Consider the following 27,521-nt stretch of genomic DNA (forward strand, 5'->3'; position numbering starts at 1 on the left):
TGCTTTTGCTTTGTTTTCTTCCACATGCTACCCCTTTTCTTAAAAACCATTCAAAATTTTTCTCATCAGCAGAACTCCATGGTTTCCTAGTGTTGGTGGTGTTGTTTTTTTCCTTGAGACTATGAACCACCAATTCCATGTATTATACGATGAAAGGGTTGTCTTAACAGAGTACAAGCACACACACACACACACACACACACACACAAAAAAAAAAAAAAAAAAAAGACCAAGTTACATCAAACTTACGAAATTGTAAGTTGCTAAAATTAGATCAGGTTTGTACTAAAGGGCACAATGGATGGCTCTCCTATGGGGCAATGCCCTCCCCCTCCTTTGTTCAAAGGAAAATAAGGGGGTAGAGCGATGTTAGTTCTTTTTGTTGATTACAGAACGCCTGTACTCTCTTTTGCGTACATACCCTTACACAAATGCTTCATTGATGGGCAGTCTTGAATGCAGGAGCAGAGGCTAGACACTGTCACACTCTGGAGTTTCACAATGCCTGAGGCATCACACACTTGATATCGTTTCGGAGGCGTCATGTGGGTTACCCACTGACTGGCGGGTAAACTTCGTTTGAACATATGAGTCATTGAAAATGAGGATGTTCATTTACTTGAGAACCGCTGTGCCATCATTGCAGAAGCAGGAAGAGGAAGGCACATGTATGCATGATACACTAACAGAATCCAGCTTAAACAAAAAACTTACTGTGTTTGGGGAAATGAAAGACCATATGCAATGACTTTAAGTACTTTACATAGTCTGCCAAGCAGTTAGATGTTGTCTATCACACATGGCCAGAGAGATGGTCTCTGGAATTAATTATCAGCTTCCCCTCTGCTTAAACCAAGAGAATGCCACTCGTTGCAAAGGGGACACAACTGCCCGAAACCGCTGTTTTCTAACTTGAAGAAAGGTATTATTCACTAAGCATATGCACTGTCTCCAAAATACTTCAACTTTTTTTTTTATTGATTATGGTATCACATAATTGTCCTCAGTACTTCAACTTTTTTAAAAGACATGGAGCAAATCTTTCTCTAAGTTTCTATTCTCCACATGGGGTACGTTTTCCCAGATATTCAAAGGAAAGTGTCAAATTATCCCACCCACCAAGTTTGTCTGTGGTGTTCCGGCATCCTCCGGCCACAGGTTCCAATCTTGTTTCCCAGGTGAAGGGAGCAGGGGCGGCTGCCCAGCACTTGGCACCGGAGAAGCACAGAGGCAGGGCCGATCAACCCCCCCAAAAAAAAACAAAAAAAAAAAAAACGCTGAGGCCAGACAGGGCAAAGGCTCTGACAGAAAAGCAGGCCACATTCCATTCTTTCCCCTTGCTCACCAGGCGTCTCCCAGAAGTTACAGGAGACATGTGGGATCTACTGGTTCTGTTCCTGAGGAACCTTCAGGAAACTGAATAGGACTTCAGGGAATGTAAGATCTTCTCTGGACATCTCAGCTTTGGGGAAAACAGAGCTTTGAGGAAGAGAAGCAGGGAAACCAAGCCCTGACAGAAAAGTTAGTGCAGGGAGTACAGAGCAGAGCTTCCACCACACTGTCTGAGATTGGCACACAAGCCTGGCTCTTCTATCCCATTTCAGAGCATCTTCCTTGGGTAAAAGATCATGACTGTCTTCTCTCTCTCTCTCTCTCTCTCTCTCTCTCTCTCTCTCTCTCTCTCTCTCTCTCTCTCATGGCTCACTTATCAAAACCATCAAGATTACTTTAAATTCTATACCTATTTCTTAGGTTGTTTAAAACCCTGACTCATTTCAAAGCATTTAATTAACTATACTGTACTTTCAATTACATCAATGTCATCAATACAATCTCAAACAATAAAACCAAATCTATGCCAAAACCCAATTACTCAACAGGTTCCCTTCCTTTCAGTAAGTGATCCTCTGGTACAAAGCATGAGAACCCTCCCTATTCTCCAGGTCAGAGGTGGCGACAAGGTTTTGTCAAGGAGGACAAACTCCAAATCAGTTTGAAGTGAACAGCTATCTGCAGGACTGTTCAGCAGAACTTTGAAAGCCACATATCAGTTCAGTGACAAAGACTTCATCAACTAGTGATGTCTGCCAAGGCCATGGAAGGGGTAACATGTAGAATGGATTTGAGATTAGAATAAAATCAAAAGCTTTACTGAAATAAAGATTCCTTCTAGTTTCCTATTTTCTATATGGTTTATACATCTATAATATAAATATGTGCCCCTTTTTTTTATCCTGAGTAATTTTCTATTAATGTCTCTTTCAGTTATCCAGACTAAAAATACTAAGCTAGAAGTACTGGAGATATACTTTTATTCTTGAGAAAGCAGATAAGAAAATCTACCTCCTTTTTCAAATCTCCTCCCTTATTAAATCTATTCCAAGTAGATCCCCAGAAACTTATAAAATAATCAATGCTGATTATAAAATGGGAAGGTTTTAATCCAAGATATATAAATACTAATAATGGAATTGACCACTTGTGGTTCAAAATTTACTTACTTTGAACCATAAGTAGGGTAAAAGTGTGGACACTGTAATCAGTTGTCAGTCAACATTTCAGAGAAACCAACAGGCATTTAGAATAACAGGCAAAGTTTCATTTTAATAAGTAACATTTTAAAACCCCATTCAATATACTGTTGACCCATGTCTTGACCAAAAGCCTGCATTAATATTGTTGATTTGGACATTAACCAACTTGATTAAACAAAAATCACACAGCACAGAAACATCCATTTAACTCCATCATCAAATGAGCCATCACTTTAACTAAGATGTTAACCTTATAATTTGACATTTTTGTATATTTTATTATAATGTTAAATGATCTTACTAGATTCATTTCTTCAAATATTTTGTTGATGATTTGAGATTGAAATGCTATGTGTTTCCTAGTATGCAACAAAGCCAACACTCAACAGAGACAGTTCATTTGTGGAAGAGGGGCCTCAACCCTCAAAGAGAGAATTATAAAACATTGACCAGAGGAGCTGTAAGGAAGGCATGTCTTAAAGGGGTGAGATGGGGAGACTAGGGAAGCCATGGAATTTTGAGTAAAAAAAGCAAATTGGGATTCCTTTTCAGGCTGCCTTTAACTAGCAAGATGACCTGAAGCTAGTTACCTTCACCTTCTTCACCTGCAGTTTCCCTATCAATAAAATGGTGGTGCCAGTGTTTAACAAATGGGTGAGGATGACTGTTACTATTGATAGGTTTTTGTTTATAGGTAGAAGCAAAATAAAGAAGTTTTGGAGCTTTGATTGGTATTTTCTCTAGGGAGCAGAGTGGCCAGAGGGTTGTGTTGGTGGGAAGGTTGGTTTGAGGAAACTTCTAAAATAACAAGCAGGTTGAGCCCATGTGGCTCAGCAGTTGAGTGCTGACCCATGAACCTGGAGGTCATGGTTCAATTCTCTGGTCAGGGCTCGATTCCCAGTAGGGGTGTACAAGAAGCAGCTAATCAATGATTCTCTCATCATTGTTGTTTCTATCTCTCTTTCCCTCTTCCATCCCCTCTCTGAAATAAAATAAATACATAAATACATAAATAAATATAAATTTCTTTTAAAAAACAAGCTACATTTTTAATTTGATGGGTACCTGATGAGATATCATCATCCTCCCAACAGTAAATAGAATTCTAAACAATTAGGGGGGTGTATTCTTGAGTTGACCATCCTGTCATCTAATCCTTGAGTCTTAGTTCTCACTTAGTTTTTTTCAAACCTCAACAATTCTGAGATTCAGGTACTCTTCTAAACTGCTCAGTGCTTTGGACTAAGACCTAAACCACAAGATCTCCATTAGCTAGATAGTGCTGGGGATAGAAAAAGTAAAGAGCTGCTTATATTAATAATGTTTAAAAAAAAAAAAACTAATTTCACAGAAAATAGGGATAGGGCACTGGGCATATCATCCACTTTGTTACTACCCACAATAAAAGAAAAACAATCTGAAAAATAATAGAAACTAAACTTCCTAATGGGCTTCTTAGAGGAGGAACCTTCTTTTCTGTGATTTGGGGCTTAAATCATTCACTTCCCACCCATCACTTCACAACAGTTAAGACCATTCGCCTGATCTGACCTACCTTCTCCTTTCCTGCCAGAAACACTCCATCTTGCTTACTGGTTGTTGGCCAGAATTAAATGCTAAGTCATCTGCTTTCAGAAGTCAGAGCACATAGGTAAATGCAGGTCTCTAAAACCACTTTAAAGTAAATGTCCCTCCAGAACAGTATATTTTGTTGGATTGTGAGGTGAAATTTGAAGGAAGACGCCATTGTCTCACCTCTATCTTGCCTTATAGAAGGTACCTCCTCTCCCACCATCCAGGCTTCTACACTAACCCTGCTATTCACTTGCTTATCTTGCATTCCACATTTCTCCAACCCAGAAATCACTCTTTCAAGAGCATATTTGTTAGAAAACTAAAATAAATTGTTTTAATGAAATGGATGCCAACCAATGAATGCATTATTCTCCAAAAGAACTGATTCACAAAAGGCTGAAGGACAAAAGGGAGAGGAGAGTGGAGGATTTTTCTCCCCCTCCCCCAAACCAGGGGACTTTTGGCATTGAGGACATTTGGCATTGCAGAGATAATGGTTGTCACATTAGTGGTATGCTACTGTCATCTAATAGGTAGGAGACTGGAATACTGTTAAACATCTTACAATGCATAGGACTGCTCCCCATGACAAAGAATTACTCAGTGCAAAATGTCAGTAATGCTGAGGTTGAGAAACCAGCTCGAAGAAGTAATAATATATTTCGATTAACAACTCCCTTGTTCCATAGGTTTAAATTTAAATTCTAGGCATTGGTCAAGCTGAATAGAGATGTGTTTTGGAGCAAGTAACCATCAATCACATCTCCAAGACAGAAACCTATTTTCTGTTCATATAAAACTAGTCTCATTCAGTGCTCGCTTCAGCAGCACATATACTAAAACTAGTCTCATTCATCAAACTAAAGACTCTAGCTGAATGATTATCCAGTCCTTTTTTTTTTAATTTTTATGTTTAAAATAGAAGGTTAACAAAAAATGAGCTCAACAAAGATACCCATTATTGTATTTGCTTCAGATATTTTTTAAAGAAAAAAATATTATACACAGTTAAAGTCTACCTGTGACCCCTCTACACGCCCCCCCCCCCCAACCCTTTTCTTCTCTCTCCTAAAAGATAACCACAATGGTCAGCCTCTGTGACTCAATCGTTGAGCATTGGCCTATGAACCAGGGTGTCATGGTTCCAATCTTGGGTTGTGGGCTCGTTCCCCAATGTGGGGCATGCAAGAGACAGTCAACCAATGATTTTCTCATCATTGCTGTTTCTAACTCTCCCCCTCTCCCTTCCTCTCTGAAGTCAATAAGAAAAAATTTTTTTAAGATAACCACTATATAGTACTATATATCATTTTCACATATTTTATACTTATCTATATATATCCACATAAATATATAGTGTCTATTTTTGGTACTAGATGTTAAATAAATGTATTATACTATATATCTTCTTTTCTCTCAACACTGTTTAAGATTTGTTTACTCTATTCTCATGTGAACCAAGTTAATTAATTTTGAGAGCTGTAGAATATAAATAAACCAGCTTACATATTAATATTCCTACAGTTGAGTAACTGGGTTATCCCACACTTACACTGGATACACTTGTAACATATCTGCTATATGCTAATAATTTAGGTAGGTTCAATATCTTAGAATAGCAATTCTCATCCTCTTTCATCTCATTGCATACATAAACACTAATTACTAAAATTCTGCAGCACACCAAAAAATAGATGTTTTTGCCGATCTAATTTTTAAACGTAGGTATAATTTTGATTCATTCACACCAGACAGCTATTACTGTGTTGACTGTTGTAAGTTTTTTATTTGACAATCTAAGGGAAAAATAAGTCAGTGCATGTTTTAAAATCACTGAAAATCACTATCTTAAAAGAAATGGAATTGTGGGATTATAATGTAATAGGTCTTCAACTTTGCTACAAATTGCCAAATTGTTCTTCAAAGTGCCTGAACTAAGTTTTCATGATATTGTACTTAGAAATATAGATGACTAATCTTGTAGCTTTCAAACAAACAAGCAAAATAATCAAATCTTTGTCTTCTACAGAGTTATATTAAGATGTAAGGATAAAAAGGTATGGTATGCTTATAAATTTTTCCAGAATCATCTACTTTCTATTAAGAATTTTTATTCTGAGAACAAAAACTATACTCCATATGTCCAATAAAACAGTGTCAATAAATAAACAAACAAACATATTTGTGGACCGTGACTGAATCTTGATTCAAACAAAGCCACTTTGAAACTTTTAGGAAAATTTATATATGGGCTGTGTATTAGATTATATTATAAAACCATTCAGTTTGTTAAAGGGATAATAGCATTGTTGTTATTTTTTAAATCCTTTTTAAAAATATCCATTGAAAGACAAGAAATCTTATGTCTGCATTGAATCTTTCAGCATAAAATAAGAAGTGATAGATGAATCCAATGTGGCAAAATCTTGACAACTTTGGAGTTCATTATACTATTCTGTTTTGGTGTATGTTTGAAAATTGTTTTCATCATCATGGCTGTCATTAGGCATAAGAATTACTAAGAGAGACAGACCAGTAAAAGCAGGATTAGACAATTGGCCATGAAAAAGAAAATCTCAGCCTCTAACCTTTCCATCTCATAACCAGATTATTTGTCTCTCTGAGGTAGCTAGACAAGTTTCAATATTGTAAAAGGGAGATAACACTGTTTTTTCAAGGCTTGATCCCCAGTAGAGGGCAGTTGATCAATGATTCTCTCTCACCATTAATGTTTTTATCTCTATTCCTCTTCCTTCTTCTCTAAAATTAATAAAAAGTTTTTAAATGGTCTGCCCAAGATTAAAATGAGTATAGAAAAATTGTATTCCTCAAATGTCTGTCACAAACTATTATCCCACATTTTGTGTGAATTCAAAAGATTTGATTAATGTCAGTGTAACCAATGTTATACAGGTATCAATATTGTGAGTCAAGTCTCATAGAAAGAATTCCAAAAATAAAATTACTGCAGAGGGAAATGTTAAGCACCTTGTTTTCTCTCTGAATAGGTATAACTTCAAGAGTTTTACTATAACATTTTCTCCTTTGTTTGTGTTTGGGTGTGGGGAAAGCAGGGACTTGGGGACAACAGATACAGAACAGAAATTTAGCATAGGGGCTTAATTAATAGTAGGTCACATAATCCAAAATCTTTAGAGTGCAGTGCCTGCTGGAGTACAGTACAGTGGAGGACCTGAGGAGGCGGCATGCATTTCTCACTGCCCACAGCACTGAGTCAGACCAGCAACACATTCCAGAGAACACTGCCAAAATGACTAAGCCACAATTCCCATTTATTTGTATTGTTTGTGACTCATACACCCCTAGGCAAGGGCAAAGAGAGGCCTTTGATTCCTGACTGTTGACTTTTGATTGGTGAGCATTCAAAATGTCCTAGTACTATAATGTAATTATAGTGGAATTAATCTTGATCATGAAAAGGACATAATTAATTACATTCATTACAAGTATGGTATGCAGCTAGACAGTCAGGAGCAGAGCAAGGATGATGGGCCAGGTAAAGAAGGAAAAGTGCCCCAGGTGCCTAGCAAAGGACAATTATAGGGTTTTAAGGTGGGACAACCAAGGATGACTTTTCTTCCCCTAGCATATAGCTGGTCATGAGGTTTGGACCCCAGGCCTGACCTTTCCTTAGAAATAACATCTAGGGGAGTAGATGGGAGAAATCAAGACGGGGGCATAGGTAAACACCTAAACTGCTGCTTTGCACAACAATTTCAAAGCTACAACTAAAAGACAAAATGGACATTATCCAGAACCACAGGAAGACTGGCTGAGTGGAAATTCTACAACTAGAAGGAAAGAAAAAAGCACACTGAGACTCACAGGAGCTCCGAAAGGCAGAGGTATGGAGTCGTGCGTGGGGAGAGAGCTAGCAACTGAGTACACGGCTGGCTTTCTCAATGAGGAGGGAGACAAAAGCTCCTAACTGCTCTGAATTCCAGTTCCGGGAGAAACTCTGAGGACTCAGACTCAGACTCATTCGGGGAGAACCTGGACTGTCTGGCAGCAGGTGAAACAACTTCATGTGTACCAACATCAGAAATATGGGGGTGCCAGATGAAGAGAGAGAGCAAGATACTGAAAATCTATTTGAAGAAATAATGACAGAAAATTTCCCCCACCTGGTGAAAGAAATAGATTTACAAGTCCAGGAAGCGCAGAGAACCCTAAACAAAAGGAATCCAAAGAGGACCACACCAAGACATATCATAATTAAAATGCCAAGACAAAATGCAAAGACTAAGAGAGAATATTAAAAGCAGCAAGAGAAAAACAGCTAATTACCTACAAGGAAGCACCCATAGGAATGTCAGCTGATTTCTCAATTGAAACTATACAGGCCAGATAGGAGTAACAAGAAATATTCAAAGTGATGAATAGCAAGGACCTACAACCAAGATGACTCTGCCCAGCAAAGCTATCATTCAGAATTGAAGGTCAGTTATAGAGCTTCACAGATAAGAAAAAGCTAAAGGAGTTCATCACCACCAAACCAGTATTATAGGAAATGCTGAAAGGTATTCTTTGAGGAAGAAGAAGAAAAAAGTAAAGGTAAAAATTATGAACAACAAATACATATCTATCAACAAGTGAATCTAAAAATCAAGTGACTAAAAAATCTAATGAACAGAATAAACTGGTGAATATAGAATCAGGGGCATAGAAAGGGAGTGGACTGACAATCCTCTGGCCTGCATAGTTTCTGTTGAGAAATCAGCTGACAATCGTATAGGTGCTCCCTTGTAGGTAACTAACTGTGCTTCCTGGTCTTGTAAGGGGGGAAGATTTATGGGGGTACGGGTAGAGACTGGACAAAAATCGTACACCTATGGATGAGAACAGTGGGGGGTGGGAAAGGGCAAAGGGTGGGGTGGGAACTGGGTAGAGGGAAGCTATGGGGGGGGGGGGAGGAACAATTGTAATAATCTGAACATTAAAGATTTATTTTTTAAAATAAAATAAAATAAAATCCCATAACATTAAAAAAATAATAATAATAAAATAAAATAAAATAAAATAAAATAACATCTAGGCCTCAGTTGTATTTCAGCCCCATGCCCAAAAGAGCAACAAAACCAGCCACAGCTGACCTCAGGACCAGCTACATTGAATAATGACCCGCTGCCCTGGCACCAAACAATCAGTGGAGACCCAGACCCAGAAAGGACACACCTGGAAAGCTGGTGAATATTAAGATCTCCCCCAGGGTCCTCCATGAAAATCTCCACCCTTAAAACATTTAGGACAGAGGACCCAGTGTACTCTCCCTCCTTGTGAGCCCATCCAAGCCCTTTCTTTTCCTTTTTCCTTTCCCCTCCCCACAAGCACTTTACCATTAGCTTCCTCCCTCCCAGGCTCCAAGAACTCTTCCTTTTACCTCTTATAACTTGTTTCCTAAGCCCACTTCTAGGAACTACTTTTTCTACACCTGTGATTTATAAATAAATGTTCTCTTATAGTTTGGATCTTGGCTCTGAATTCTTTCCTGGCCAGAAACCAAGTACCGAGGTTGCTGAATTCAGGGCTGGTCTGACCCCATGGATCTAACACCCAGTGCCATTCCCACCACCTACACCACAAGTATAATCAAAATTACTAACTGTTTCAAGTTTGGTAGCATAAGTCCTGAAAATCAGTCAGGTACCCAAAGAGTGAGGCTGGTGGCTATTCATAGTCAAATGGCTCCTGGTACTGTTCACAACAGAGTAGAATAAAAGTTGCCAAAAGCTCTGTCAGTCCATGTCTCAGGGTCTGAAGAGATGCATTTGTGTTTTGGCTGAAGTTGTGAAAGCTCAGCTGATGCAAGGAAGCAAAGGAACTTTCTCTCATGTTAGCCTTCTAGCACATCAGCTCTCCGAGAACAAAAATTAGGATAGAGGATAAAACTATATTTTCTACTAGAGCTGAATGTTACTTGAAGGGAATAAAAACATTGAACTTCATCATTGAATCAACAATTAGGAAAAGTCCTAAACCTAGAAGAGGAAGGTGAAATAATAGAGCTTCTTAAAGGGATCTTACTTACCATCATATCTGAAGCTTAATAACATTGTAATAGAAGACACAATAGAATATGGCTAAAGACAGAAGAGAATTATTTAATCACACAGATAACATTTCCTTGGGTTCACTTTTCAGTTGGTTTATTCAATAAAAGCACAGAGAAAATATAATGCAAGGGGAGGGAGACTTTAAGTGTTTCCAAAAATGTGTTCCACCAAGTAAAAGAGCAGCCAAAGGAATTTGTTGGTGCAGAAAATAAATATAACTATTCCCCTATTTAGTTCATCTCTTCTTCTCAGCTCTACAAAGCTATCATCGGCCCAGTATCATTTAGATAGACACCTCAAAATTGCTCCCTCCCTCCTGGGAGAGAGCCTTGGCCTGCCTGTGACGCTGGCCTAAACTTTAACCAGCTCTTCTCAGGCTTGTGCGGTTGCTGGCTACAGTACAGAGACATGATGCTCGGAAGGCAGAAGATTGCACCAGCCAAGCCAGTGCTGTGTGTTTCATCACCCTCCGCCAGTCATCTAGGATTGAAATAATCAGGCTGACTCCAAACACCAGGATGCATCAACAGAGTACACACCCTGGAACAGAACTACCTAAGCAGGACGTAAGTCAGGATGGGAACAAAGCTGCATACCACGAACAGTTGTGGGATTAACAGAGATGAAAGCTGCACATGTCAGAGCCTAAGTCAGACCTCACATTGTCCTTTGCTGATGCACCTATGTTAGCATTTATACAGTGGCCTGTTGGATGCCTGTCTCCCCACAGAAACCATGCCTCAATCACCTTTGGATCCCCAAATAATCCTAGAAGGATCTCACTTGTGGGTAGCAAATACTGAACACCTGCCACTCTTTCACTACCACTTCCACTCTTTCCTGAAGGTACCTTGGGAAAGATAAAGATGAAAATAGAAAAGACAGATGCATAACAACAAAAAATCCAACATGTGGAAGTATTCACTTTCAGATAGGCTAAAAAAACTAAACCAAGGCTACTGGCCACCCTCACCAAGTGACTTTTTGAGCCTCTTAACCTGCCAAATTGAAACACCTTGTGCCCTTTTAAATTCATAACCCAAGATATGAACCACCACTGCCACCACTTCAATACATAGGGCCCCATAAATGGACACCCAAGATCAATGAAAGCCCAAATTCTCACCAAACACAACAGAAAACCAGCAATAAAGTATATCCTCTCCTTAAAACATAAAGACACACATGAAAAAATGTACCCAACCCAGAAAAACAAAAAGATTAGTAGATCTACTCTATCTGGGAGAAAGAAATCTGGCACCACAAAGAGGATATCCAATCTTAGTATAAACATTTTCAGTAATAGTACTCTGGTACCTAACTAGACACCACAAAACTCTACTAGTCGCTTCACTCATTTGAACATAACAATAAATTATACAAAAATAGACAGATGTTTTCATTCAAATAAGTTATTTTTTTAATAAAATTTCTACAACTCCTCTTAGACAAACCTCCAGAAGATAAACTTCTAGTAAAGTGTTTAACTGTTTGACCTTTTTTAATCCCAAATTGGATGGGCACAAAATTCTTTCAACAATTATTTTTTTAAATGCATAAAGACTTAATCTTGTATTAACTCTAGTGATTCATTTCTTACTAATGTTATAGCCCGTACTCCCATAGAATTCTACTCCCCTATGAACGTGCTGCCTTAAATAATTCTTAAATTTTTTTTAAAAAGTTTACTTGGGGATAAAAGCTAAGCACACCAACAGAAGCAGAGACTGGTTAAATCTGTTGACTTGTTAATTCACTTCTAACTAACATTAAAGTTTCATTGCTGCAGGCCTTTTCTGAGCCTTTGTTACTGTGCAACACTACTCTCCAAAAGGCAGGTGTGGTATGTGGTGATTTCACGGGAAAGTTGTTGTTGTATTCCATGTATCGTCAATTGGCTTTTATCAGGAAAGAGTATTCTGAGGAACAGAATACTTTGAAAGCCACATATTAGAATCTACACTAATAAAAGAGAAATATGCAAATTGGCCATACCTTCATGACACCCACCAGCCAATCAAAAGTATGTAAATTAACCAACAAAGGTGTTGGATTAATTTGCATACTCAGGCTCAGAGCGGCCAGGCAGGGTGGAACATGGGGGGCAGGGGGGGGGGGCGGGGGGGGGGGGGGGAGGCAGAGACAGAGGGAGCTATAGGAGCAGCACTCTGGCAGGAACAGAGAAGACTGAAGGCTCTGGCCAGAGCGCAGACTCAGGCTGGCTGGGGGGAAGACGAAAGGTAGAAGCCAGAGTGAAGGCTTGGGTTCTGGTGCTGGAGGAAAACCAGTGCAGGCAGACAGGGGAAGGAAGGCCTATTGCACGAATCTTTTTGAAACGGGCCTCTAGTTGTTTTAATAAAACCTCAAAAATAGGTTTAATTCCCAGTTTAGTCCAATTACCTTTTTTTTTTTTAAAGCCATTGACTACATCTTTAAAACCATGAACAACCACCTTTAAATGCATGCCTTTACAAATACACAGGTAAACTAGCAAACATTACCTCCTTTGCAGTAACAACTCATTCAACACTCAAGCAGCTACTATTTTGAAAAGAATTATGAACAATCCTACAGAATGCACTACTCTATGCATATTACAAGTTCAAATTGAGTAGATGTAAATAGGACATTTTATATCATATTTTGGATATTTTAAACATGAAAATGAAAAGACTCACCAACAGAAGCTGAGTTTTTAAGAACTGACTCCTTTTGGATTCCTTTTTCAATTCGTAACGTGGCCCACTGTTTAAAAACAAGAAGCATTAATTTAAACTGTTCCATAGACACAGTATAGCATACGTAATCATGCTTATTCAGAAGTGAAATTAAACAGTAAGCCCTAGTGTTACTTGAATTAAAGAGATCCCCCAGGGAACCTGATGTAGCACTATTCCAAGTCCCAGGTGTACTCTTCTATTCTGATAATGCCTTAATGATAGGAGGAATAGATCACGTTTACTCCATTTAAATCACTCACACACAATCTGGTACCACAACAAATTACTCCTTGAAAAGTTGGTGAAGCATGTTGAGCAAGAGCAAAGGTTATGTCCTTAAGACTACCAGGGTTTTCCCTGGCCAGTGTAGCTCAATTGGTTGAGCATCATCTGGTAACCAAAAAGTCACCAGTTAAATTCCCAGTCAAGGCACCTGCCCAGGTTTCAGGTTTGATCCCTGGGTGGGTACAGGAGACAACTGATCAATGTTTCTCTCTCACATCAAAGTTTCTCTCTCTCTCTCTCTCTCTCTCTCTCTCTCTCTCTCTCTCTCTCTCATTCCCTCTCTTTCTCCCTCTCCCTTCCTCTCTCTCTAAAAAAAAAAATAAATAAAAACATATTTAATTTTTAAAAAAGACTACCTGTGTTCAAGTTACTTAGTCCCTCTAGGCCTCAGTCTCCTCATATGGAAAGTTAAAGATAATAGTTCCTATTCCATAGGGTTTACTATGAGAATTAGATGAAATTAACAAATGTAAAAACTCAGGGCCCGTATACATGCATATAAGTACAACCAATGGACATAAAGCTCTGGGGAGGGAGGGATGGGTGGGAGGGAGGGAGGGGGGAAAATAAAATAAAATTAAAATTAAAAAAAATAATAAATAAATAAATAAATAAATAAATAAAAATAAAAAACTCAGGGCCCAAACTATAGCTATTATTTTCACAGTAAATTAGGCATTCAAGGCTCAGATGCACTCAAGCCTAATTGCCTGCATCAATGATAAGCTTGAAAAGGAAGACAGAGTGAGACTTGGGAAGCTGGAAAGCAATCAGTGAAGTCGGTAACTAAAGAAATCATATGCCCAGATGGTCACTTGTGTTTTAAGATACATAGGAAAAATGTTATAATTATGAGTGACCAGGGGTTTGAAAGAAGTTAAGAATGGGAAAAATCAACTCCCATTTTGCTTTGAATGTACATAGGAGTGTAAAGAAACATAGCAAGATGTGACTTGCTATTTTCTACTTTACACATTTTTAATGTATTTTCAATATTATCTACCATTAACATCATAGTTCAAAAACTACAAGTTGGCCCTGGCCAGTGTGGTTCAGTTGACTGGAGCAGCATCCTGTGCACCAAAAGGTGGTGAGTTCGATTCCTGGTCAGGGTCAGGACACATAGCCAGGCTGCGGGTTCAGTCCCCAGTCGATTGATGTTTCTATCTTTCCCCTCCTCTCTCTATAATTAATAAAAATTGTTTTTTTTAATGTGCTATTAAAAAAATAAACTACAAGTTAACCTTGTTGACAGCATTCCAGAAAATTCCAATTGTTATTTTTTTCTAGTTTAGAAAGGTGCCATTAAAATATTATTTAGATTACTACAATTCCAGTAGTTAACACTGGCTAAATTGACTGATTTGGGGTGGGAAGGGGGGAGCTGAATAGGGAGAGGTAAAATACATTGTAATAATTATAATTAGCACCCTCGAGGAACAAAAAAAAAACAAAATAAATTATTAAATATGTCAAGATATATATCTCAATTATTGATAAGCTCAGAGGGATAATTCAGAGATGAAAATAAATTTCAAATAAATAAGAAAATAACTGATAAAAAATAAATAACCTAAAATATGTACATGAAGGTCGAAGAGTAAGGCATGATCTATGTCAGGACCCTTGCACAACATTCCAAAGAGCCAAGTAGGAACATGCCATTTGTGCTTAGAGAACATCCTATAAATAGAGGCTAATCTTCCAGGCTTCAAATGTCAAATCACAAATTATAATAAGACTCAGTCTTAATCTGGTTACATCTTTTTCTCTTCCTTGAAAACTTAAAACTCTAGACCTCCCATGTTTTCTCAATAGAGGTAAAGGTTTATTACTGTTTTTATTTTTTTTATTTTTTACTTATTGAGTTTGGGGGGGGGGGAGAACATCAATTTGTTGTTCTACTTATTTATGCATTCATTGGTTGATTCTTTTTTTTTTTTAATGTATTTAATTGAATTTTTACAGAGAGGAAAGGAAAGAGATAGAGAGTTAGAAACATCGATGAGAGAGTAACATTGATCAGCTGCCACCTGCACACTTCCTACTGGGGATGTGCCCGCAACCAAGGTACATGCCCTTGACGGGAATTGAACCTGCGATCTTTCAGTCCACAGGCCAACGCTCTATCCACAGAGCCAAACCAGTTAGGGCCATTGATTGATTCTTGCATGTGCCCTGACCAGGGATCAAACCCACAGTCTTAGCACATCAGAATGACACTCTAACCAACTGAGTTATCTGGCCAGGGCTCTACAGTTTTTCAATTTAAAGCTTTGTACCTATTATCATTGTAAGTAGACCACAAATATGATTAAAATAAAATGTAAATAATCAATCATGATTAGTCTTGGAGCTCAGTTTTCTTTTATGGTAGGCATTTGATTTTATAGTTTATATAAATAGTAATTATCTTCAACTAGGACAATTATTTCATGCTCATCTGATGGAAAAATACTGATATTTTGTGGTTGTTATGGACTAACTTGTCTTCCCCCCCCCAAAAAAAAATTCATGTTAAAGCTCTAACCCCCGTTACATCATAATGTAACTGTATTTAGAGATATGATCCTTTAAAAGGTGATTATGTTAAAGTGAGGTCTTTAGGGTGGACACTAATACAACCTGCCAACTGTCCTTATGAGATGAGAAAATTTAGCCAAACAAGGAGATACCAGAGATGCACACACACAGAAGGGCTTTATGAGGACACAGCAAAAGTCAGTCATCTGCAAGACAAGGCGACAGACCTCAGGAGAAAATAATACCTTGATCTTGGACTTCCAGCCTTCATAACTACGAAGAAATAAATTTCTGTTGTTTAAGTCACCCAGTCTATGGTACTTTGCTATGGTAACCCTAGCAAACTAACACAGAGGCATTGCTTAAATAGGATGATTTGCTACAAAGAACTCCATATTCTGTCACCAGACAAGATTCAGAGCACATAACATCTCCTGAAATGGTAACACCAATGGTAATACCAAATGCAATTATGGTGTTGAAGTCTAGCAAACTTTAAGGTGAGAGAAGTTATTTAATGTAACAGGTAATTTATACTGGAAAACCATTTTCTTCCTTGGGCTTCTTCTCCAGTGAATGTGAAAATGTGCCTGCTCTTCAGTCAGACATACAAGCACATGAATCGCAGTTCTGCCACTTCCAGGCTGTCACCATGTCAGACAAAATACTTTAACCTCTTGGGGCCTCATTATCATCTTCTCTAAACCTGGGACAATTACCAAGCATTGTTATAAAGGTTGAAGAAAATAACCTACCTTTCCAGGGATGCAAAGCTGGTACAATATTCACAAATCAATTAACATGATACATCACGTAAGCAAAATGAAGGATAAATATCACATAATCAAATCAATAGATGCAGAAAAAGCATTTGACAAAATCCAGCACCCTTTTTTGATAAAAACTCTCAGTAAAATCGGAATAGAGGGATCATACCTCAACATAAAAAAGGCCAAATATGACAAACCTAGAGCCAATTATACTCAATGGGCAAAAACTAAAAGTGCTTCCCTTAAGATCAGGAACAAGACACTCTTATTCAATATAGTATTGGAAGTGCTAGTCACAGCAATCAAACAAGAAGAAGAAATAAAAGGCATTCGATTTGGAAAGGAAGAGGTTAAACTTATTATTTGAAGATGGCATGATATTGTACATAGAAAACTCTAAACACTCTACCAAAACCCTGGCCATGTGGTTCAGTTGGTTGGAGCATCACCCCATACACCAAAGGGTGGCAGGTTCAATTCCCAATCAGGTAGTAAAAAGAAGAAAAAGACTCCACTCAAACACTGTTAGATTTAACAAAGTAATAGGATACAAAATTAATATCCAGAAATTGATGGCATTTCTAAACACTAATAAAGAACTCTCCGAAAGAGAATTTTTTTAAAAAAATCCCATTTACTATTGCAATAAAAATAAAAAAAAAATACCTAGGAATAAACTGAACCAAGGAGGAAAAAGACCTGTATTCAGAAAACTATAAGATATTAATTTAAAAAAATAGAGGAAGACATAAACAAATGGAATAATATTCCATGTTCATGAAAATGGAGACTGACATTAAAAGTTTTCTAGAACAACATGGACAGTGCCCCATATGGATGAACCAGAGGCAAAGAAAAAGGCTGAAGGCAAAGTAAGAAAAAGAAAAGGGGAAAAGCAAAGCAAAAGCACTAAAGGCGCCTAAGGGTTTGACCTGGTAGACTTTTAAAAACTTGAAAGTTTGATTAGATCTTTGATTAGAACTTATACACCTATTTTAGCTTCTATCAAATGAAAACCTTGTTTCCATTTTTTTAAGTAGGCCTTTTTCTTCAATTAAAAACCAATATAACATCTCAAATTTGTTTTAGGAATTCGAATAAAATATTTTCTTTGAAAAAAAAACTATGGGTTGGAAAAATTAATATAATTAAAATGTTCATACAACCCAAAGCAATCTACAGATTCAACGCAATCCCTATTAAAACACCAAATGCATATTTCACACATCTAGAACAAATGTTCCAAAACTTTATATGTAACTAAATAAGACCTTGAGTAGCCTCAGAAGTCTTAAAAAAAGAAGAACAAAGTTGGTGGATCACAATACCAGATATCAAACTATACTACATGGACACTGTAATCAAAACAGCCTAGTACTGGCTCAGGAACAGACATATGGATCAATGGAACAGAACAGAGACCCCAGAAATCAACCAAAGCCATTACTCTCAATTAATAATCGACAAAGGAGACAGCGTACAATAGAGTCAAGACAGTCTCTTCAATAAATGGTGTTGGGAAAATTGGACAGGTATATGCAAAAAAAAAAAAAAAATGAAACTAGACCACCAAGTTACGCCATACACAAGAATAAACTCAAAATGAATAAAAGACTTAAAGTTGCAAAACCATAAAAAATCCTAAAAGAAAACTAAGCACAAAATCTCAGACATCTCATGTAGCAGAATTTTCAGATACATCTCCTACGGCAACAGAAACAAAGGAAAAAATAAACAAGTGGGACTACATTAAACTAAAAAGTTTCTGCACAGCAAAAAAAAAAAACACATCAAAACAATGAAAAGGTAACCCACTGCAAGGGAAAACATATTAGCCAATGATACATCTGCTAAGGGGTTTAATTTCCAAAATATATAAAGAATGTATACAACTCAACACCAGCAAGACAAACAATCCAATCACCTCATACTTGTCATAATAGCTACATCAACAAATGACAAGTGCTGGTGAGAAGTGGAGAAAAGGGAACCCTAGTACACTGCTGGTGGGAATATAGATTGGTGCAGCCACTGTGGAAAACATTATAGAGTTTTCTTTAAAAATTAAAAATGGGCCGAGACCGGTTTGGCGCCGAGACCGGTTTGGCTCAGTGGATAGAGCGTCGGCTTGGGGACTGAAGGGTCCGGGTTCGATTCTGGTCAAGGGCATGTACCTTGGTTGCGGGCATATCCCCGGTAGGGGGTGTGCAAGAGGCAGCTGATCGATGACTCTCTCTCATCGATGTTTCTAACTCTCTATCTCTCTCCCTTCCTCTCTGTACAAAATCAATAAAATATATTTTTTTTTTTAAATTAAAAATGGGGCTGCAATTTGATACAATACTAGTAATCCCACTTCTGGAAATAGAGCCTAAGAATCCCTACCTGAAACACCAATCATAAAGAATATATGCATCCCTGTGTTCATAGCAGTATTATTTACAATAGCTGAGATCTGGAAACAGCCCAAGTGCCCATTAGTAGATGAGTGCATAAAAAAGCTGTGGTACATTCATACAATGGAATACTACATGGCTATAAAAAGGAAGAATCGCCCTAACTGGTTTGGCTCAGCGAATAGAGCGTCGGCCTGTGGACTAAAAGGACCCAGGTTCGATTCCTGTCAAGGGCATGCATGTACATTGGTTGTGGGCACATCCCCAGTAGGAGGTGTGCAGAAGGTGGCTGATCAATGTTTCTCCATCATCGATGTTTCTAACTCTATTTCTCTCCCTTCCTCTCTGTAAAAAAAAAATCAATAAAATATATTTTTTTTTAAAGATGAAGAATCTCTTACCCTTTGACAGCAAGGACCTGGATGTTATTATGCTAAGTGAAATAAGCCTGACAGAGAAAGGAAAATACTACTTATATGTGGAATCTAATGAACAATATAAACATAAACAAAATAGGTCCAGAGGCACTGATGCATGGGACAGACTGTCAGATCTCAGAGGGAAGGGGTGATGGGAAGAGATTAAACAAAGAACATATACGTATATATGCATAGCCAATGGACAAAGACAATAGTATAGTGTAGGCCTGGGTGGGGCAGGGACTGGATGGAAGGGGGCAAAAGTGTGTGTGTGTGTGTGTGTGTGTGTGTGTGTGTGTGTGTGGAAGGGGGAGGGGGTGGAGAACATCTGTAATATTAACAATAAAGAAATAAACAAGAAAATAAAGAAATAGATAATCTATCCAATGATTACCACATGCCTTTTAAAATTATGGAAGCTTAATTGGTGGACAGAAAAGAGGGTAAAGGGAAAGAATAAAAATTAAAACAAAAGGCAGGGATTGTCTGCTCTGAGTACATATGCTAACCTATCAAAGATCTGAAGGTAGGTTAAATTTTAGCCACATGGAAGAAAACAAAAAAAAGACCAAAGAGTTTTTTAATTCAGACTCCAAGAATTGAGCACCTACTATGCATCAAGTGCTTTTATTCACTTCTCCTCATTGAATCTGCACAATAACTCTTGGAGGCATATTTTTGTACACACAAGTAGAAACTAAGGTCGAGATGGTTAAGTAACCTGTCCAAGGTTACAAGGCCAGAAATTTTTTTAAAAAATATATTTTATTGATTTTTTACAGAGAAAAAGGGAGAGGGATAGAGAGCTAGAAACATCAATGAGAGAGAAACATCGACCAGCTGCATCCTGCTAGGGATTTGCCAGCAACCAAGGTACATGCCCTTGACTGGAATGGAGCCTGTGATCTTTCAGTCCGCAAACTGACGCATTATCCACTGAGCCAAACCAGTTGGGCAAGGCCAGAAATTTGAAAAAACTTGTTCATGCTTCCATTTTATTCCTCAAAAACTGAGGGGGGGAATAAAAAAGTAAAGAATCAAGCAAATAATTTTTTTAAATCTATAATAATAAAAGCATAATATGCTAATCAGACTAGATCTCCTTCCAGATCAACTTCTGGATGAAGCTGGGGCTACGAGGGAAGCCCAGGTCCCAGGTGCTGGAAGGAAGCCAGTGCCGGCAGCTGGGGGGAAGACCTACTCTTGCACAAATTTCATGCATCAGGCCTCAATTAAATAAATAAAGTTGAGGTGAAAATTTAATAGCATTCCCCTACCTTCTTCTTCTCCATTAATCCTTTATTCTCTTCCCATTCTTTATTTTGCACTAATCTTACGCCAATGAATTGCAACCGTTTAGCCCTTTCACCTCCACCATTAACCTTACAATTAACTTTTATGATTGACAGCATTTTTCAACCTTTAATCCATGCTCCTCTCTGATAAACATGAAAACTTCACACACACTTTCTAGAGATTCAGGTACATACATCCCACCAACCAGATGGATCTCTACACACCATTCTCTCACTTAAAATTTTACTTTTCATAGCTTACATTCCTAGAACAATTTTCCCAATATAATGTAACATTCCTGAGAAATTATTATGTAGCTCTTGAAAATCACTAGTTTAGAGAATCACTAAGAATTCAAGCCTTGTCCTCAAGTGGCTTGCCATATCAGGAGCTTATGCCCACATCTATTATATAAAAGCCTAAGTGACCATCCAGCCAGCCAACCGGCTAGTACATATGCCACTCACTGACCACTAGGGGACAGTCACTCAACACAGGAACTGCTGAGCTGCTGTGACTTGGCAGCCATAGTTCTCCAGTGACGCACCCTAGAACCAGAGAGAAGGGAGCCCGATTCCTCCCGGGGCCTGAGCGATTCCACCTTCAGCAGTGGGTTATGTTGTTGCTGGGGCATTGTCAGCCCCAAATCTGGTTTACTGCCAAGCTGCAGTTCTAATTAATTTCCTTTCAGTGTGCACAAATCCATACCCCGGGCCACTAGTATAGAGATATTCAGCAATGCACAAGGCAGCATGCAGTAGGTGCTCAATAAAAAAAAAAAATATCACCTGAAATGATAAGCAGCTAAGAAGGAGCTAGAGAAGAGCTGGGTCAGTTACTTGACAAATAGCAATTACTACAATCAGCTATTCAGAAGGCACCCCACACACATTTAAAATTCCAGAATTTGAGTTTACGGTCATGAAAAAGCCATCCATTGTCAATAAAACTTAGAAAAGTAAGTACAGAATGTACAAAACTAAATGACCTTTTAAATAGTATGTAAGTTGTAACCTGGTAAACTTGAGATTTTTCAACTTTCAATCAAAGAGCCCATAGAATGTTCTTGGGACTGGAATTCAAAAGAAACAACCAAACCAGCTGCAAACAATACTAAGGATAATGAGTAACAGGAAAGGCTGGACCTTGAATGGAATCTACAAAAAAGCAAGGTATTTGTCCAGAACTTAAGATATTCTAATACTGAACACAAACAGGGATGTTCTAATACTAAACAACCAGTACAATTTTTAAGGGAACTATTCCTCTAGTCAGAAAAAGTAATGCCCTACCAATGGTCGGCAAACTTGTTAGTCAACAGAGCCAAATATCAACAATACAATGATTGAAATTTCTTTTGAGAGCCAAATGTTTTAAACTTAAACTTCTTCTAACTCTACTTCTTCAAAATAGACTCGCCCAGGCTGTGGTATTTTGTGGAAGAGCTACACTCAAGGGACCAAAGTGCCGCATGTGACTCTGGAGTTGCGGTTTGCCAACCACTGCCCTATGCTAATCCCCACCTAACAGAAATGTCTTTGAAACAACTACTGCTGCTCTAGTGGAAGGATGGAAAGCCCTGGGTTGCCACTTTCACCTCCTGTGCTGATACCACTGTGGGATCCCAACTCTTCCCTGATGTGGCCAGCTGCTTCCAAACACAGACACTCCAGGCAACTACAATCAACAAGTTAGAGTTGGCTCACAAAATGAATTCCCATCCTTATATATGCCAAGCATCTCTCTGACCTAATAACTTAGTCTTGGCAAAGAGGATAGCTCCTTATGCCACCTCTATCTGGTTTCCAAGCCAAGTGATGTATCTCCCACAACAATTCAAAAATTGTTCTTGATAGTGTGATTAACCGAGTACGTTTCTGAAAGTCTCTTCAACTCTAGACGGACAAAAATGAAAACTTAAGGTGCTACCAAACTGAAGGCCAGATCCTGGACCGGTGATATTTCTTCAAAATATAGTAGTTATTTGCCAGGCTGACAGCAATTGCTGTTCTCTCTCCAGGACATATCTTTAGCTGTATGTTGAATAACTGAAGCAAGAAGCACAGGAGTCAGCACCTGGAAACCCATTTGTGCGATTTACCCTCACTCCATCCTTACTTAGGTATAAATCCCAACAGACATTGCTGTTTGGAAGAACAGTTCAATCATTTCAGAGTTCTGAGAAAGAATGAACACTAGCTGAAGAGCATCCTGTGCTATAAGGAGAATATCCTGCAGAAGTCAAATAGTAGGAGGCAGGGAAGACATTCACAGTTTGGTGTGACCACGTTCAGAGTGTGAAGTCAGTAAGAAAGCCTTGGCCGGTGTGGCGTGGTTGGTTGGAATGTCGTCCCATACACCAAAGGTAGTGGCTTTGATTCCTGGTCAGGGCACATACCCTGGTTCTATCAGGGTCAGGGCCCATGTAGAAGGCAACTGATAGCCAGAGGCAATTAAAAGATTAAATGTATGATAGATAGATAGATAGATAGATAGATAGATAGATAGATAAATAGATAGATAGAAAGATAGATAGATTAAATAGATAGATAGATAGATGGATAGATAGATAGATAGATAGATAGATATGATTGATAGATAGATAGAGATGATAGATAGATCTAGATAGATGATAGATAGATAGATAGATAGATAGATAGATAGATAGACAGATAGATGAGACATCCTGAGACAGGAAATATGAGCATAAAAATGAGAACCCACATTAGAAGTTAGAGAAATGAGGATGTTAGACCCCAAATAATATTATTATTCTTTGAATAACAGCAAACACTTAGATAGCACCTAACATGTCTCAGCACCCTTCTGAGATGTTTGACATATTTTAACATACTTAAACAAGCCTATGGAAGTCAGCATTATTGTTCCCCTGTTGAGAGATTAGAAAAATGAGGCTTCCGGAAAGCCTGGCATTAAGAAGCAGAGCTGGGAGTTTGGTATCATGTCTAAGCGAATCTGTACCCAAAGGCTGTACTCCTAACCACTAGGCCAATGGTCGGCAAACTCATTAGTCAACAGAGCCAAATATCAACAGTACAACAAATGAAATTTCTTTGGATAGCCAAATTTTTAAACTTAAACTTCTTCTAACGCCACTTCAAAAATAAACTTGCTCAGGCCATGGTATTTTGTGGAAGAGCCACACTCAAGGGGCCAAAGAGCCGCATGTGGCTCGGGAGCTGCAGTTTGCCGACCACGGCACTAGGCAGACACATCCTCTCCTTAGTTATGACCACTTCATTCCAACTACTGAACTGGTCTCAAATTCCTCATCTGCATAAAAGGGGGATAAGTCTCCCCTCTCTTCCAAGGCTTTGGGGAGCAGATGCTGAGACAGTGAGGAGGAGGAGCGCCCTTGTAATTTTACAAAGCCGTGTATAAGACGTAGCTGCAGTCCTTCCCCACCGCATCAGATACCTTTTTGGCCCACCTGCACCAAATACCTTTCTTTGCAGAATTTGCAAAGAGGAGTGTAGGGAGAACAGAGGTCAAAGACACATGTTTAATGACATTTCAAGTGCCATCAATCAGATAAAATTTCCATGACTTCATTACAATATAATCAGATTTTTTTTTCTACCATGGAGCAATTGGTTTCTTATCTTGGGCATAAACCTGATGCCTTACATAGCAAAGGACCTCTGAAACCCGGGGCTGTAAAAACTTGGGAGAGTGAAGTGACAGCGGCACTGCGTGACGGGTAGAAAGAAAGCCAACGCTATACAAGGCGGCTGCACTGTTCATCTATCAGTAAAAATAAAAATAACGGAGTCCTGAGTGGGGTCATTCTGCCTCCAATAAGAGGAACAATAAGAGTGGTCCAGGGGTCCCAGCCCCGATCTCCCCAGCTCTGCAGAAAACTGTCTTGGCGCTACCGCGGAGGATAAACCGAAACGCACACCCTGCGGACTGACCACTGACCTTCAGAACTGCTCTGACCCCCCCCCCCCCTAAACTGGGCTTTACCCTCGGTCCCCATCCTCAGACTCCCCCTGAAGACCCCCCGAGGCTCGGGGACACTCACCTCTAAAGTTTTCACCAGGATCTTCATGTACATCTCGGAGATGCCCAGAGACATCCCGAAGGCCGAGGGCAGGAGGATGAGGCCGAACACCAGCGACAGCCAGGTGAAGAAGATCTTCGCAACCAGCTCGGTGCCGTCCATGGCTCCTCTCACCCTCTCGGGAGGGGGTCCCGGCGGAGGTCGGAGCGCGGCGGCGGCGGTCCCCGGCCCCGGGCGGCAGCTCCCGGAGCCTCCAGAGGCGCGCAGCCCGGCCCGGGAGGATCAGCGCGGCCGCCTCCCGGCGCTCACCTCTGCAGGGGGGACAAGAGAGGAAGGAAAAACTTTCAGAACCTCGGCAATTTCCTTCCTTCTTTCCGGGGCTCCTCCTGCGGCGGCCGCTTAACTCTTGCTCCGCTGCAGACCCGGACCGGCGTGGGAGCCGCCAGAGCCGCAGCCGGAGCCGGGAGCGGCGAGCTGGGGTGACCCCGCGGAGCTGGTTGGGAAGATCTTTTTCGCCCCACCCGGTGCCTGGTTTCCCGTGGGTTGCGATCGCGACAACTCAGCGAGGGTGACTCACCGAAGCCCTTGGGAGGTAGGGATCCCGGGAGCGCCCGCACTGCACCACACCGGCCTCCGTGGGAACGGGCTCGGGGCAGCGGACGGCGCTGGTGGCTGGCGGCGCTCCGCCGCCCGAAGCCCTATTTCTGCGCGCCGCCCCGGCCCCACCTCCTGCGCCACCCAACCCGGAGCGCCCGGGCTGGACGGGCAGCCTCCCGGGAGCGGCGCAACCTCCGGAGAGTCCTCGTTTCGTCCCCGGGCCCCGCCTCCCCCGGCGCTCCCAGCCAGAATCCCTGGAGGAGCAGGATTTTCGTCTACAGAGTGTTAGCGTTTCCTCCACCACCCCCAAGCGAACTACCACGTGCCCGGGGTGCTGGAGAAGGTCTTGTGTGTGGGGGCGCACAGCACCTTCTTGCGAGGACTCTCGGGGAGAGCGAAAGGGTCCGAGCCCTGCGAGCTGCTGCCGTTTAACCCGCTCCCGGGTCTCCCACACCTTCCCCTCCGGCCCCTCCCGGGCTGAGCTTTGCAGGGTTGGGTGAGAACTCTCTCCGGGAGTCGCCTCCACCACTCAGCTGCTGTCTCCATGGCTCAGAAATTTTTCAGCTGAGGCTTGCTCTCTGCCTGGAGTAGGAATCCAACCACAGATTCCCTTACTGTTCACGCAACACTCAGAGCGCGCAGGGAGCTGCAGGCCTTCACCTAGCTGACAGCGCCGCCTGGATATTATCCCCGCACTGCTGCCTTGATGAGAACGAGGACGGCCAAAAGCCTGTGGGTATTTACTTGGCAAAAGCCTATGGGTATTTACTTCACTGGCGTTCGTGCTTCTCATAGACAAGATCTGGTTTTAAGACGGAACATGAAAATCCGGATGTTGGGAATGCAGTAGATAAAAAAAATCCGGCTGCCCAGATTTCCCAGACCATCACTGAATGGGACCAAAATCTCATGCAGGTCTCTTTCCGGTGTTATTTCAATCTGGAAAACCTAGGAAGGCCAGCACACTGAATGGAAACTGTGGATAGCAAACACTGCAGAGAAAGTTGCCCAGGGCGTGGAGGAAGTGGGAAGCAGAAGGGAGGAGGCCAAGGAGGAGAGAAGTCAAATCGCCAAGAATGCAAATGTTTGTCCTCTGCACCTCCTGCCAGTTAGGCATCATAAACCTCCTTTCCCACTGAGAAGGGGGAAAAATGATAACTTGGTCATAAAAAAACAAGTTGTGAATGAAGATTTCCAAGCACTTGGTTTCTCAAAATTAAACGTAGTCTGCCAGTTTACAAAAACAAGGACAAAACAATTGCCAGAATCTTTCAAAACCAAAGTGCGCACGCACACATACACACAAATACATACAGTATAGAGCCAAGGGACCAGCACATAACTTATGCATCGGAACCTTTTCAGAAGCCAAGGGTCTATTGTCCAGAAAGATCCGGCCCCTTACCAGAAATGGCCAAGTTCCAAGATCCGCCGATTAAAAACTTGCCCTACCAGCACTTCTGTGTGCCTGTTCCCTCCAACTCCTTCAAGTTTCTTTACCTAGTCCAGTGAGCAAGGTGGATTTGAGGCACCATTAGATCCCCCACGCTCTCTGTTGGCACCTTCTCAATCAATAATTCTCTCCTTACTCCAAACTCTTGATGTTTTGAGTTGTGGCCTGTTGAAGCATTGGGCTTCTAAACTTCGATTAGCTAACATATTGAAGATAAAAAACCTCAGCCAAAACCGGTTTGGCTCAGTGGATAGAGCGTTGCCTCCGCGGACTGAAAGGTCCCAGGTTCGATTCCAGTCAAGGGCATGTACCTTGGTTGCAGGCACATCCCCAGTAGGGGGTGTGCAGGAGGCAGCTGATTGATGATTCTCTCTCATTGATGTTTTTAACTCTCTATCCCTCTCTCTTCCTCTCTGTAAAAAAATCAATAAAATATATATTTTTTAAAACACTCATTATCCTGGATTAGGGAGGGCCTTAAATCTAAGTTGGTGTCTTTAAAGAGAAGGGAGGAAAAGACATAGACAGATGGCCATGTGAAGACTGAGGCAGTGAGTAGAGTTATGCAAGCCCAAGCCCAGGAACCTTGGGGCCCTTGGAGGGAGCATGACTCAGCAGACACCTTGATTTTGATAGGGGTGACCTATAACCTAATAGATGGAGCACCTGAATTAATCTGAAAAGTAATAATAAGACTTTTCTTAAAGTTTCCTTTTCAAGGCCTGTGCGAAGCGATTGAGGAGGTGACTCAGCTGTGAGTCCAGCAAGCAGAACTGAAAAGCCTGGCCAGACCTACCCACCAGGAGTCAAAACATTATCTCATTGCCTGATGACTAATTACAATACCCCCAAGGC

The 27,521-nt window shown here is 40.3% G+C and overlaps 1 protein-coding gene across 1 annotated transcript in view; it reads right to left on the reverse strand.

Moving 5' to 3' along the window:
- GPAT3 (glycerol-3-phosphate acyltransferase 3) overlaps window positions 1-24,886 on the reverse strand; it is a 61,518-nt gene extending 36,632 nt beyond the window's left edge. Inside the window, exons 1-2 of the mRNA XM_036412141.2 lie at window positions 24,638-24,886; window positions 12,862-12,928 (exon numbers count right to left, since the gene is read on the reverse strand). Coding sequence (XP_036268034.1) covers window positions 12,862-12,928; window positions 24,638-24,778 — 208 coding nt within the window. The 5' untranslated portion in view covers window positions 24,779-24,886. The remainder of the gene's footprint in view (window positions 1-12,861; window positions 12,929-24,637) is intronic.
- Window positions 24,887-27,521: the final 2,635 nt, after the last annotated feature.

The sequence above is a fragment of the Pipistrellus kuhlii genome, unplaced genomic scaffold (genome assembly GCF_014108245.1).
Source record: "Pipistrellus kuhlii isolate mPipKuh1 unplaced genomic scaffold, mPipKuh1.p scaffold_m20_p_1, whole genome shotgun sequence".
Lineage (NCBI taxonomy): Eukaryota > Metazoa > Chordata > Mammalia > Chiroptera > Vespertilionidae > Pipistrellus > Pipistrellus kuhlii.